Source organism: Mesocricetus auratus, unplaced genomic scaffold (assembly GCF_017639785.1).
Source record: "Mesocricetus auratus isolate SY011 unplaced genomic scaffold, BCM_Maur_2.0 Super-Scaffold_100676, whole genome shotgun sequence".
Classification (NCBI taxonomy): domain Eukaryota; kingdom Metazoa; phylum Chordata; class Mammalia; order Rodentia; family Cricetidae; genus Mesocricetus; species Mesocricetus auratus.
In genome coordinates this window covers 109512806-109526444 of record NW_024429266.1, presented here as the reverse complement: position 1 = coordinate 109526444, position 13639 = coordinate 109512806, and the positions used below count along the sequence as shown (strand labels likewise).

At 47.7% G+C, this 13639-nt stretch overlaps 1 protein-coding gene across 2 annotated transcripts in view; it reads left to right on the top strand.

The window, feature by feature from the left end:
* The window catches only part of Paxip1 (PAX interacting protein 1), a 44245-nt gene extending 32947 nt beyond the window's left edge, over positions 1 to 11298 (top strand). For both annotated transcript variants that reach the window (XM_021235405.2, XM_005084204.4), the window contains 8 exons: positions 1916 to 1986; positions 4037 to 4139; positions 5479 to 5647; positions 6819 to 6919; positions 9068 to 9202; positions 9284 to 9359; positions 9442 to 9502; positions 10979 to 11298. In XM_021235405.2, the coding sequence (XP_021091064.1) occupies positions 1916 to 1986; positions 4037 to 4139; positions 5479 to 5647; positions 6819 to 6919; positions 9068 to 9202; positions 9284 to 9359; positions 9442 to 9502; positions 10979 to 10994 (732 nt within the window). In that variant the 3' untranslated portion in view covers positions 10995 to 11298. The remainder of the gene's footprint in view (positions 1 to 1915; positions 1987 to 4036; positions 4140 to 5478; positions 5648 to 6818; positions 6920 to 9067; positions 9203 to 9283; positions 9360 to 9441; positions 9503 to 10978) is intronic.
* The last annotated feature ends 2341 nt before the right edge of the window (positions 11299 to 13639 follow it).

The window sequence follows — 13639 nt, the reverse complement described above, 5'->3', positions numbered from 1 at the left end:
TCCCTGTTTTGGGTGAATATTCCTGAGGGTTCCAGGGTAGGGTCGTCTTATATTGGATCTTTTGGGGGGCTGCTTCAGGATAGAACATTCTGGAAGTTGTTAGTTGCAGATTGTCTGGTAGAGGCTATCTATATTCTCATCCCCACCCTCTTTGTTTTGTGATTGGAGACAGGTCCCATGTAGAGTCCAGGCTGGCCTTGAACTTGATGTATACCTGAAAGTGACTACAGTGCTGGAATTATAAGTGTGAGCTACCATGTCTAGCTTTAACCTGTAGTGTTTAAGAATGGGTTTATATAGGCAATCACATGGAACGTGTACCTATAGGTCTTGCTACTCAGGAAGCCAAAGTAGGAGGGTTCTTAGAGGGTAAGAGTTTAAGGCCAGCCTACACAGCATAGCAAGGCCTTCATTTCTTTTTTCTTGTTTTGTTTGTTTGAAACAGGATCTTTCTAAGTAGCCCTAGCTATCATGGAACTCACTGTGTAGCCATGGCTGTCCTGGAACTTGCTATGTTGGCCAAGCTGGCCTAGAACTCAGAGTTCTGCCTTTTGAGTGCTGTGATTAAAGGTGTGCACCACCATGCTCAGCCCTCTGGTGGCACATTTTGTAACATACAGAGATCATTCGAGGCTGTTCATGGCAGGGCCTGCTGCCATAAGCATAGTTTTCTCTAGCTTAAACTAGTAGTTATGACTTTAATAGAGCATGGCCAGCTCAGGCACATCAGCAAAAGCCAGTGAGTGTCCTTTCCGCTCATGTGGTGAGACTCCTGAGGTGGGTCCAGGTGACGGAGTGGCAATCAGTCATCTCGCACAAGCCGCGTGGCCCATACTGAGAAGTGGGAGCCTTCCCAGGCCGGTCTCCTGGGCCTTTGTGTTAAAGCTGCAGCTCCCAGGCAGGCTGGCTCCCTCCTGGCTAGGGGATGCTATGGAAATGCGGAATGGGACTTGGAGTCCCCACCTTCCTGCAGACGCTATGTGATGTGCTGCTTAGGCCTCTGAGGCTGCGAGGTCACAGTGCAGAGGAGGTGTGCTTGACTCTCTGTGTGTCATGGCAGCACCTGTAGGAGATGGGACTTGTCATTCAGTGAGTCTGACTCAGAGTGGGAAAAGGATCGTGAATAGTGATGTGAGCAGGGTTTGAGGCTTTGCTTTGCTTATTTGATGGTGCTGGGCAGTGGTTCTGCACCCAGCCCTTTTTATGGATTTTGAAACAATGTCTTACTAAGCTACATAGGCTGGCCTTGAACTCATTCTGTAGCCTAGACGGGCCTTGAACTTTGCAGGCTTGGATCACCAGGCCCAGCTAACTAAAGTATCTTTTTTTTTTAAAGTCTCTGAGTTTGCAGTGTGAAGGATGAACAATGTGGCATAGTGTGGGTGACCCGTGAGGCGGGGCCTGCAGACAGTCTGCATTCTCCCCTCTGTCTCGTTGGCGCTTCTGTCCTGGGGCAGTGGTTTGGGCTGGTGGGTGAGACCTTCACTGAGGTGGGGCAGGCTCTTGCTCGGGTCAGCACCTCATGTTCATGGCAGCACTGTTGATCTGATTGTCACCTGATTTTCCGTTGTAGGCTAGTTTTGTTTGAGGGGGATGTATTGGCACTGATGTTGTTTGCCATGTTCCAATTTGGGACAAAATACTTGAAATAGAGTTGGGGAGTTGATGGTTTAGGATCTCTGTGTAATGAGAGGTGGGGCAACAGGGAGGCATTTCAAGTATGCAGGGGTTTGGTGAATAGGAAAGAAGGAAGAGTCGGGCTCTCCGGGGTGCTAGCATTTGTCCCTGGCCAGTGCCACCCAGCCTCCTAGCAGTGAGGGCCATGGTTCTCCCCTGTGGGCGGTAGGACATTGTCTTGGGAGCTTCTGTGTCCTTGGAGATTGTTTGATTGACATGGGCAGTGTTTTAATTACAGGGTGTAAGATTACCCCCTAAGCTGAAGCCGAATGAGGTTGCCAACATCCAGCCTTCTTCTAAAAGAGCCAGGTACGTGCAGCAGGGCAGGCCCCCATACACTTGCCTGCCTTCTAGTCTGCTTTGGAAGATTGGTGCCAACTGTCAAATGTTTGTGGGAGTTTTCATAGTAAATTGTATTTGAGGGGCTGGAGACATGGCTCAGTGATTAAGAGCACTGACTGCTGTGCAGAGGACCAGGGTTCAGTTCCCAGTACCCACATGGTGGCTCACAACTGCCTATAAATCCAGTCCTAGGGGATCTGATGCCCTCTGGCCTCTGTGGGCATCAGGCATGCACATGGTACACAGACACACACGTGGGCAAAACACTCATACACATAATCATAAATCAGACTTGGATCTTCTATTGCCACAGCTGCTCATTTGAGAGACACTAAGCGATTAAGCACTTTTCTTTTTTACTTGCTGAAAATAAAAGCTTTTCTAGGGAAAGCTTTACCCAAAACGTGTGTGAAGCAGCAGCTGTTGTGGGAGGCGGCTGTCCCTGCCAAGTGCTCTAAGTGTACCTGGGTTCTGGGTGCTGGGTGTGGGCCGCTCTGAGCTATCAGTTCTCAGAGAGGCCGCCCTGGGAAAGAAGGCCCAACTTCTGTGAGGGGCTGTGTGCTGACTGTACTCTTTGACTCCTCTGGAGGGGGCGTGGCTGCCTCCCTGACAGCAGAAGTCAGAGTGTACAGCAGCAAGCCAAGGAAGGGCTCTGGTCTCTGCACGACCCTCAGGAGCTCTCAGCTGCACGATATGCTTGCTGAGAGGGGGCTGTTGAGTGGCCTTTGATCAGCATTTCCTCATCTCTGTCCTCACTCCCCACACGCAGAGCACGGGCTGAGTAAAACTCAGTTTTAAAAAGCTGTTCAAAGTTTTCCATAGAGACTGAGAAATAAGATTTGAGTACATTCAAGGTAACAGCACAAGACCAAAGGCTTTTTACTTAAACTGTGCCTTCAAGTGTCTTGATGAAGACAGGGCTAGGACTTTAACCATGTAGGAGTACCAGGACACCGTTGGTCTATCCTCATGACTGTGACAACAGAGCCATTCAGGTCATTGAGGTTTTGTAAAAGCTTGGCATAAGGCACTGGAGTTACACTCAGTTGTAGAGCCCTTGCCCGGTGTGGTGAAGCACTGGGTTCTATCAGTCCCATGGCAAAATAGTACATGAATGAAAATATTAAAATATACTTTAATGTGAAGAGCAGCCACTGTCCCGGAAGCATAATTGCTAGCATGAATTGTGACCACTGTATTGGGAGATGCTTGTTAAGGTGAAGAGTGACCTCTGTACTGGGCAGGCTGGTCAATCAGTGAAACAGAAGCTAGTGTTAACACTGCTTCCTTTTAAAGCCCGACTGAACCATAATTGCAGGGGAGTGATTGATAGGGAAGATGAGCATGTTGGCCTCTTTCCTTACTGTTTTTTGTTCAGGGTCTCATGTAGCCCAGGCTGGTCTCAAACTCACTATGTAGCTGAGGTTGGATTTAATTTGGTCTTCCTTGCTCTATCTCTCAAGTGCTAAAATTGGAGATTTGCACCTCCATGCTCACCTGAGAGCGTTGTTCTTTTTTTTTTTTTCCCCAGTAGCTCATACCTTTAATCATCAAGGCAGATCTTTGTGAGTTCAAGGCCAGCCTGATCTACACAGAGATACCCTGTCTGAAAAAAACAAACAAACAACAGAGATGGAAACAATCAATGACTGTTGGAGACAAGAAAATAGGAGGGGCAGGAGGCTTAGAATTTACACTGCCCCCCACAGAGTGACTCTGTTTTCTTTGGGAAAAGGCTAATGGCTCTCTCCACTCCCTGGAGGCTCCTCTCCTGCATGCATGGTGGGAGGTCCTGAGGGGTGGGGGAGGAGAGAGAGGGGGAGAGAAAGAGAGAGAGAGAGATGTGGATGTTTCAGGCGGCATCCTTTGGGGGTGGAACTGTATGCTAATTGTGGGAGAGAAAGGCCGGCATCCATCACAGCTCCCCTGGTCCCAACACTCAAAGTCTTGCAGCTTGTTGAGTTCCCTAAAGAGCACATGTTTGCAGTCCTCACTGCCCTGTGTGTTTGCATCACAGGATCGAGGACCTGCCACCTCCCACTAAGAAGCTGAGTCCAGAGCTGACGCCTTACGTGCTCTTCACTGGGTTTGAGCCTGTCCAAGTTCAGCAGTACATTAAGGTGAAAACTGTGTTTAGGGGTTTCAGCAGGGTCCTCTATATTTGCTTTAGGCTAGCCATTATTGACATAGCACTGAGCCGGGAGATGTCAGTCAGGTGGAGTGCTTGACCGGCTTGCATGTAGGCACTCTCCTTGCTGATGGAGCATTGGCTGTGGTTGTTGAATCAAGAACAGCCTGTTACAGCACCCCTGATAGTGTTTGTGAAGTATTATTTGTGGTTGCCTTGTTCAGTGCTGTTATTTCCTCGTTAATTATTAGGTTTTTTTGTTACCATAAAAGTCTGGACTGTGCGAATGTTATTTTTGTGAAGACTTCAGTCTTGAGGGCACTAGGCTCTGCAGGTTTTCTGAGAACTTGGTCTGTCCATGATTAGTTCTGTGGGGAAGAAGAAGACTACCCTGGGGTCGGGCGGGTGAGGAGGGTGGTGATAATAGTACACTTCTTTTTGGGGGGCGGTGGTTTCGAGACAGGGTTTCTCTGTGGCTTTTGAGGCTGTCCTGGAACTAGCTCTTATAGACCAGGCTGGTCTTGAACTCACAGATTTCCGCCTGCCTCTGCCTCCCTCGGGATTAAAGGCGTGCGCCACCAACGCCTGGCGATAATAGACTATTTCTAATGCTTGAGAAAACATTGGAAGTGTTGCTGAGATCTTGTAAATTGGTAGTTTTGTTTTGGTGGAAGATGGTCAAATTCTCTGGCTATACAAGGTTGGATTCATACACTTTCTACTAATTATTTTTTGTCTGCTCTGTGTGTATGTGTCAGAGGCAGGGTAGCACATCTGGAGAGCATGTGGGAGTCAGTTCTCTCTCTCCTTCAACCATGTGGATTCCAGGAATGACTCTTATCATCAGGCCTGATGGCAACTGCCCTTACCACTGAGCCATCTTGCCGGAACCACCTCTTATTATTTTTTTTAAGGAAGCAGTAACTAATACTGCTGTTACAAACTTAGTGTGATTCATTTTGTTCCTCTAGAATCTAAGCAGGACTGTTGCAAGGTGTCTGTCACATGTGTATCCCTCAGCCCCCAGTCATGCCACTGTTAAGATGGATATGGGGTGCATATGCTTCTTAGGGATCTGTTTCAGGATAGAGTATCTAATGCAGTGAGCCCTGGAGCCTCAGGCTTTTTCGATTTAGAGTTACTGGTTTCTGGAGAATTTGTTTTGACACAAGTTTGTGTGGGGTTGGCAGCCGTTGGAGGCGCTCTGCGCTCCTCTCGAGGTTTGCCTTTCCCATCATTAACGCAGCTGAGGAAGGCCCGAGCACGTCCTGTCCTGGGACCATGTCCCTTTCTGTTGACTGATTACCTCTGTGGTGTGTTTGCGGCTGCAGAAGCTCTACATCCTGGGCGGGGAAGTTGCCGAGTCCACGAAGAAGTGCACCCACCTCATCGCCAGCAAGGTGACGCGCACTGTGAAGTTCCTGACGGCCATCTCTGTGGTGAAGCACATCGTGACTCCGGAGTGGCTGGAGGAGAGCTTCAAGTGCCAGAAGTTCATCGGTGAGTACTGTGCCATGGTGCTCGGTTTCGGTGACAAGTGACAGCGTGTGTTCTGAGTGTATTTCATTTAGAAATTCGCCTACAAAATATGGTTTCCACCTTGTAAAGCCTTAGACAAGAGCACCTAGCTGTTGACATCCTTTCATTGGGGCCCATTGATGAGCAGGAAGCTCTAATCTAACAGGGTGGTTCTTCCTATTAGTAGTTACCCCTGGGGGCTGGAGTAGCTCTGGTAGAACACTTACCTGGTTTTGTAGAATGGATGTTTTCAAGGGAAGTGAGGGAAACAGAAAGTGAGACATAAGTATCTATCTCAGGTGGGTTCCTATTGCCGTGATGAAACACCATGAGTAAAAAGCAACTTGGGAAGAAAAGAGTTTCTTTCATTTGTGTACATTTCCACATCACAGTTCCTCATCCGAGGAAGTCAGGACAGGAACTAAAGCAGGGTGGGAACCTGGGGGCGGGAGCTGATGCATAGGTCATGGAGGAGTGCTACTTAGTGGCTTGTTCCATGTGGCCATCTCAGCCTACTCTCTGTCAGTACCTAGGACCACCAATCAGTCTAGGGTGGACTGCCCACAATGGACTGAGCCCTCCTCCATTAAACACTAAAGAAAATGCAGGTGTCTTAGTTAGGTTTTCTATTGCTGTAAAGAGACAGCAACTCTTATAAAGGAAAACCCTTAATTGGGGGTGGCTTGTTATTTCAGAGGTTTAGTCCAATATCATGATGGTATGACATGGCAGCGTCCAGGCAGACATAGTGCTATAGAAGGAGCTGAGAATTCTACATCTTGATTCGCAGGCAGCAGCAGGAGTCTGTGTCCACACTTGGTGCAGCTTGAGCAAAGGAGAACTTATTAAAGCCCACCCCCACAGTGACACACTCTCTCCCGTAAGGCCACACCTTCTCAACGTGGTCACACCTAATAGTGCTACTCCCTATGAGCTTATGGGGCCAATTGCATTCAAACTACCACAGGAGGATATTTCCCAATTGAGGTTCCATCTTCTCAGATGACTCCAGCCTGTGTTAAGTTGACATAAAAGTAGTCAGGACAGTACCCAAGTGGCAGGGTGAGTGTGACTGGGTGGTGTATACTGCCTGCATGTGACCGTCTCTGCGCAGGGCTGTGCCTTTGAGACCATGCACTGTTCTGTTTTCCAGATGAGCAGAACTATATCCTGCGAGATGCTGAGGCGGAAGTGCTCTTCTCTTTCAGTCTGGAAGAATCCTTAAAGCGAGCCCACGTTTCTCCCCTCTTTAAGGTATGTTGGAAGGAAAAGCTCCAAGGAGCCAAGTAGATGGGTCTGACAGTGAGCCAGGTGATGGATGGGATCACTCAACTGTCCTTCCCACTTCATGGCTACTCTTTCTGCAAGGGAGTGTGGCATACCCTGAGGAACACTGGCGGGGCTCATGGTGTAGACCAGACTGGGCTGTGTAGACCAGACTGGGCTGGAACTTGCTATGTAGATCCAGATGGCTGCCAACTCACAGAGATCCTCCTGTCTCTCTGTCTCCTGAGGGCTGGGATTAAAGGTGTATGCCCACCACACTTGGCCGTAGGAAACACTTTACTCTGATGAGGAAATTACTGCATAACTTAATGAGTAGATCTGTCAGAGAAGGAGTCCAAGAGTGGGTTGATGAATAACTGAACTAGTAGGAAACATAAGGGTTTTTTGTTTTGTTTTTTTGTTTTTTGACAATTTTTTGAAGGTTCCTGTTGTGGTGTTCTCAATAAATGTGTATTCCACTAGAGAAGGTGCTGGAAAAAACAATGGATGAATGCTAATGGAAAATTTAGAAGTCTATATTTTAAGTAGTTGCTAGATAACAGACTTAAGACAGTTGGGAAGTATTTTTCTTTGTATCAAAGAACAATAAAAATCATTTGGTCTTTGAACTTCTTGGGAGCCAGAGCTCTGAGTTTTCTAAATTTACCTTTCTCTTTGAGCGTTTTGTAATAAACCTAGGAAAACATCAGTGTCAGTATGATTTCTTATTCTGTTTGTAGCAGCAGGATGGGGCTGCTGTTCCCCTGCTGGGCAGACAGCTGTGGCCAAATGCCACGCTGCCTTGGAATGTTACAGACTGGCAAATGTGTGCCCATCCTGCCTTGGCATGGAATGCTTTGGTTCTTGTAGTTGGCATGGCTGTGGCAATGCATTATGATAAAAACAGCTTGGGTTCTAAGAGAGTGGAACTTTTAGTGGACTTCACAGTGAAGCCAGCAATATACCTTAGGGTTACATGAGACTTAAAACTTTGTCCTATGTGCATCATGCCTGTTTGTTTAACCTGCCTTTAAGAGAGCAATTTAGATTGAGTTTGATGATACACACCTTTAATCCCATTCTGGAGATAGGGACAGCTGGATCTCTATGAGTTCCAGGCCAGCCTGATCTACAAAGTGAGTTCTAGGACAGCTATACACAGAGAAATCCCGTCTTGGAGAATGAGGGGGCAGGGGGTAAGGGGGGGAGAGGAGAGAAACAATCTGCCTTACTTGCCTTGGTTTTCCCGTTTAATCAACCTTTCAACCTAAGCTAGTACATAGCTGTACTTAAATTATATACTCTCCCATGCCCCTGACCTAAGATTAATGCATGTGTGTTTGAATGTGTGTTCTGACAATCTTTGCTGGAAGCAGCAGATAGGCTAAAAGCCATCTTTTAAACAAATACCCACCATAAATGTTGAATGCAGCGTTTGGATGCTGCTTGATAAACAGCCATGTTTGTAATGTTGTCTGTTGTCTGGATCATTGCCTTCTGTGCTGGTTTCTGTGGTGTTGCTTTCTATGCTGTTCAGTAAAGGGAGAGGAAAGCCCTTGGTGAAGGACAGAAACAGACAGGAACAGGGGACAGTCACAAGATAGCCTTCAGCAGGCGCAGGTTCAGACTCACACAGTACACAGGGGAGGAGGGAAGACACGGAGAGAGCAGCAGAGAATTCAGACTCTGGGCGCATTTTTGGCTTTTGATTCCTTTCCTTAATACATCACCAACTCATTATTGGACTTGAGTTTGTTATTAATGTCTGTAGATCGACCACAGGCAGTTAAATGTGGTTACTTTTACTGACTGTGGGCCACACTCCATCTGGGAAGTGTTCATCTAACTCGCTTTGTGTGTGTCTGGGTAGGTAGGGAACTGGTAGGGAATATAGCCCTAAAAGTTCTAGAAAATTAAGTATTTTATCAGAAATCTCAGAACTGGATGGATATGATGGTTCATGCCTTTAAATCGCAGCTCTTGGGAGACAGAGTCAGGAGGATCTCTGAGTTGGAGGTCAGCCTGGTCCACAAAGAAAGTTCCAGGACAGCCAACTCTGCAGAGAGACCCTTTCTCAAAAAACACACAAAAAACTCAGGATCCAATTTATGAAGTTATGCATCTGTTTATTTCTAGACGAAGTATTTCTACATCACCCCTGGCATCTGCCCGAGCCTCGCAACAATGAAGGCGATCGTAGAGTGTGCAGGGGGAAAGGTACTGGTCAAGCAGCCGTCCTTCCGGAAGCTCATGGAGCACAAGCAGAATAAGGTGAGAGAACAGAGCCCCAAGAAGCCAGCGCTGTCACACGTGAGCGTCTTTCCCTCACTCATGAGCTCTCTCTCCTCCTAGAGTCTGTCAGAGATCATTTTAATATCCTGTGAGAATGACCTGCATTTATGCCGAGAGTACTTTGCCAGAGGAATAGGTATGGCTCCCCACAGCTCTGCACCGGCCTTCCAGTGTTCACAGTGGTCTTGTCCTAATGGTTTTGGTTCTGTTCTGTTCAGATGTTCACAATGCGGAGTTTGTTCTGACGGGCGTTCTCACACAGACACTGGACTACGAATCATATCCTTTGCGTAGCGGGGACAGGCAAGGATGACGGTGTGTTTGCAGTTTGAAAAAGGGATGCCATGTTTTTGTCACCAGACCCTTTCCTTGCTGTTACAGAATGTGCAGTCAGCAGCCCTTTTGAGAGCTCTGTCAACAGGTGACAAACCAAGGCTCCTTCTGGCTTACTTAGGTGTTCGAGGACGATTCAAGCCAGTGCTTGAGGGCTGTGTTCTGCATTCCACAGCTATGAGGTGGATGACAGAGCTTGATAGGAGCATTGTGTAAATTACAGATGTTGCGGCTAAAGGCTCTTCGGACTCTCAGGAAGGAAGTGAGGCCTGTCGAACACTTTACAGTCCATGTCAAAACATCTAAAACAGTTTTAGTTTTAGAAGGACAGAGACTTTTGAGAGGTTTCACTCTGTTGCAGGGTGGTCTGCGTTCAAACTTACAGCAATCCTCCTGCTTTATCCTTGAGTACTGCCATGAGCATTGCAGGCAGGAGCCACCATGCCCAGCTGAGGCAGTTACTTTGGTGTGTGATCAGCCCCCATGTTTCATGTTTTGCATGCAGGTCAGAGTGGTATCATCCTTGGCCCCTCAGCCGAGTGCATTTACGAAACACTTGCTCTTGGCTTCAGAGAGTCTTGGGCTAGAAAACTCAGCTGGGTGGCACTGGGAACAAAGTGAGGGCCAGGAGCCAGCGTGAGTGCCTGGCAGGGAGCCTCCTCTGAGTAGCCACTGAGCTGGGGGCAGCGACGGGAGGCAGGTGTGTTGCAGCATCTGGTCTATGCAGCAGGGCCTCTGTGTCTGCTCCGGGCTTTTCCCTGAGAACATCTGCCCCATGCTTATTTTCCAATGGAAAGGTTGCTTTTCAGGTCACATTAGTCATCTGTGGGCCTGTCCCACACCTATAGCCCAGTGGTTCTCCACCTGTGGGTCACAACCCTTTCACAGGGATCGCATGTCAGATAGTTACATTATGATTCCTAACAGTCAGCAAAATTACTGTTAGGAAGTAGCAAGTAAATAATTTTGTGATGGGATAACCACATCATGAAGAACTCTGTATTAAAGGTCTCAGCATTAGGAAGGTTGAGAACCACTGCTAGCCTAAAAGTTGTCCACAAAAGATGTTAGGGTGACAGCCCACTTGAGGACATGTTTTTATGGTAGCTTTTGGAACATCAGGAGTGTGCATTGGATTGGGCTTTAGCTCTGACCCATGTATCAGGTAGAGAGCCTGTGCGAGCTTGTGGGAGTTTCCTAAGACCTGGGTGTGGCAGTGTGCAGTGGGAGGAGTTTCCTAAGACCTGGGTGTGGCAGTGGGTGGAAGGAGTTTCCTAAGACCTGGGTGTGGCAGTGGGTGGGACGGACTGTCTTGGATGCAGAGGGAGGTAGTCACTAGAGCTGCCTCTTTCACTTGGGGGCTCTGGCTGGATGTGACCCTGCTGCCTTGTGTGTGGAAACCCTTTTCCTCAACGAGACTACATATAAATTTAACTGACAGCCTCTTGTGTGCTTGGAGCCTGGAGCCCAGGGTAGCTGCTGGCAGCGCGCACACCAGGACTCCCTCCCTGCAGAGGGCTTGTTTTCCAGCTCTGCCTTAGGGAGAGACCTCTACCAGGAAGACATGTAATAACTGACTGCATCGTGTTAAGATGTGTGATCTTATTCTAGGAAACATAAATTATGTTTTGTATTATATGCCTAAGAGCCCACATTAAGTCTTCTGATTAATTTGCCAGGTTTTTATGTGTTTTCAGAAAACTGTATGAAATTTCATCTACAAATAAAATTATGTAAATAAAGACTTTGCTGTCTAAATTATGGATGTTAAAGATTTGAGATGTTTTGTACTTTGATTATTTTTATTTCTTACACTTTTCTTTTATATTGATAACTTGCTCACATTAAATAAATGTACTTTTGAACCTAGAATTGAGTGATTATTTGCAATTTTATATTCTTTGTATAACTTAAATGATTTTCATCAAACTGGATGGCATTTTGAGAAATTTCATGGCAGAGTTTTTTTTAACCCCAAGGACAGGCCAGTATAAATCCTGAATACTAACAGGTGGGTCAACCCAAAGCCTGCGATGTGAGTCTGGGTGGTGTCTGACCTGGTTGGTCTGGGCTACTGGTACCACCCCCTCAGGTGAGGGGCAGGGCCAGCTCTCCTGTGCCCATGGTGAGGGGTGGAGTCATGTCTGCTGTTGCAGTGTCCAGTGAGGGGCAGGGCCAGCTCTCCTGTGCCCATGGTGAGGGATGGAGTCATGTCTGCTGTTGCAGTGTCCAGTGAGGGGCAGGGCCAGCTCTCCTGTGCCCATGGTGAGGGGTGGAGTCATGTCTGCTGTTGCAGTGTCCAGTGAGGGGCAGGGCCAGCTCTCCTGTGCCCATGGTGAGGGGTGGAGTCATGTCTGCTGTTGCAGTGTCCAGTGAGGGGCAGGGCCAGCTCTCCTGTGCCCATGGTGAGGGGTGGAGTCATGTCTGCTGTTGCAGTGTCCAGTGAGGGGCAGGGCCAGCTCTCCTGTGCCCATGGTGAGGGGTGGAGTCATGTCTGCTGTTGCAGTGTCCAGTGAGGGGCAGGGCCAGCTCTCCTGTGCCCATGGTGAGGGGTGGAGTCATGTCTGCTGTTGCAGTGTCCAGTGAGGGGCAGAGCCAGCTCTCCTGTGCCCATGGTGAGGGGTGGAGTCATGTCTGCTGTTGCAGTGTCCAGTGAGGGGCAGGGCCAGGTCTTTGAGGGCCAGTGAGGGATGGAGCTAGCTCAGCACAGCCTCGGATCTCAACACGCATTGTTCCTGTGGCCCCTGTGGTAACACTGGCCATGGACATATCACAGACCCAGACATGGCCCTTGGCAGACAGCAGAGTTTTTGAAATAACTTGTCCTGAAGAAATAAGTTTTGGTGGTATTTCATAAGCAACCACCTTTCACTGGTGTGCTAAGTGGGTTCCAGGAAGTCACAATTGCTGCTTACCTGTCCCCTGGCTGGGCACAGCTCGCCCCGCTGTACTGAGGTTGCTCTCCAAAGCATGGTGGGGACAGTGCTCTGGGTTATGGTGTCACCACACAGTGCTGTGTTTTACAGGAAGGACCAGTGAGTTCCACCTCTGTTTCCTTGCTAGCCCTGATCTCTGGTGACTTCTTGGTGACCTGATGTGTCTTTGCATGGGCCTGGTTTGTATAGTTATCTGTAGAAAGACTAGTCTGTTGAACTATCTGAGACATTCCTAGTGGCAGCTTTGGTCAGAGCAGGTGGGGTCTTCACACTGTCTTGGCATGTCTGCTCTGAAGCCTGTGTTTCTGTCTAAGCAGAAACTCACCGAAGAGCTGGCCTTTGATCTGGCCGGTTTTTACTATGAAACAGCTCTGAGTGTGAAATCTGGGTGAGTGGAAGACTATGGACATGGGGATAATCTGATCTGCCAGCAAGCCACAGTCTGCCCTGTGCCTTAGGCCCTGGAAGAGACCCTGGAAGAAGGTGTTCAGCAACCTTTTGGTGAAGTGTCACACATCGGCTATCTGTACAAGAGACAGGACCTTTATTAACACAGAAGTATGACTGGCTTGACTAACCTTCCAATTAACATCTCCGAAAACTGCCAAGAAATGAGCCTTCCAAACTCCAGGAACGGCCCAAAGCCAACTGGCTTACAAAGCTTAAGCCTGGGTGGGGAGGGAGGGGTGAAAAGGTGAAGAATAAATCCTTCTGATGAAGTAGATGAGAAAGTGATGTTCATGAAGAAGGAAGGTCGTTCCTACCTTGTCTGAGTAGGTGTTTAGAACAGCCACCTACAGGTTTAAGAAATTTCAGTAGCCATGATATTTAATTGTAGCGTTTTGTTTTACAGTGTAACCAGTATATCTATGAACACTAGCTCAGTTACATATCGTCAGTATTTTAAAAAATTTAGCCAAACATGGTGAATACCTCTAGTGCCAGAAGCTGGGGAGCTGAGATATAGATCACAAGTTCAAGGTCAGGCTGTTCTCCAGGGCTATGAGGTGAGATTCTGTCTCGATAAATAAATAGAAGTTACAAAACTTCTATTTTTACCTGCATTGTTTAAAATATAGTTAAGTATTTTCTGATAATTGAGTATGTCTATTTTTAATTAACTTTGTAACTTCAGTTTCTATTCCAG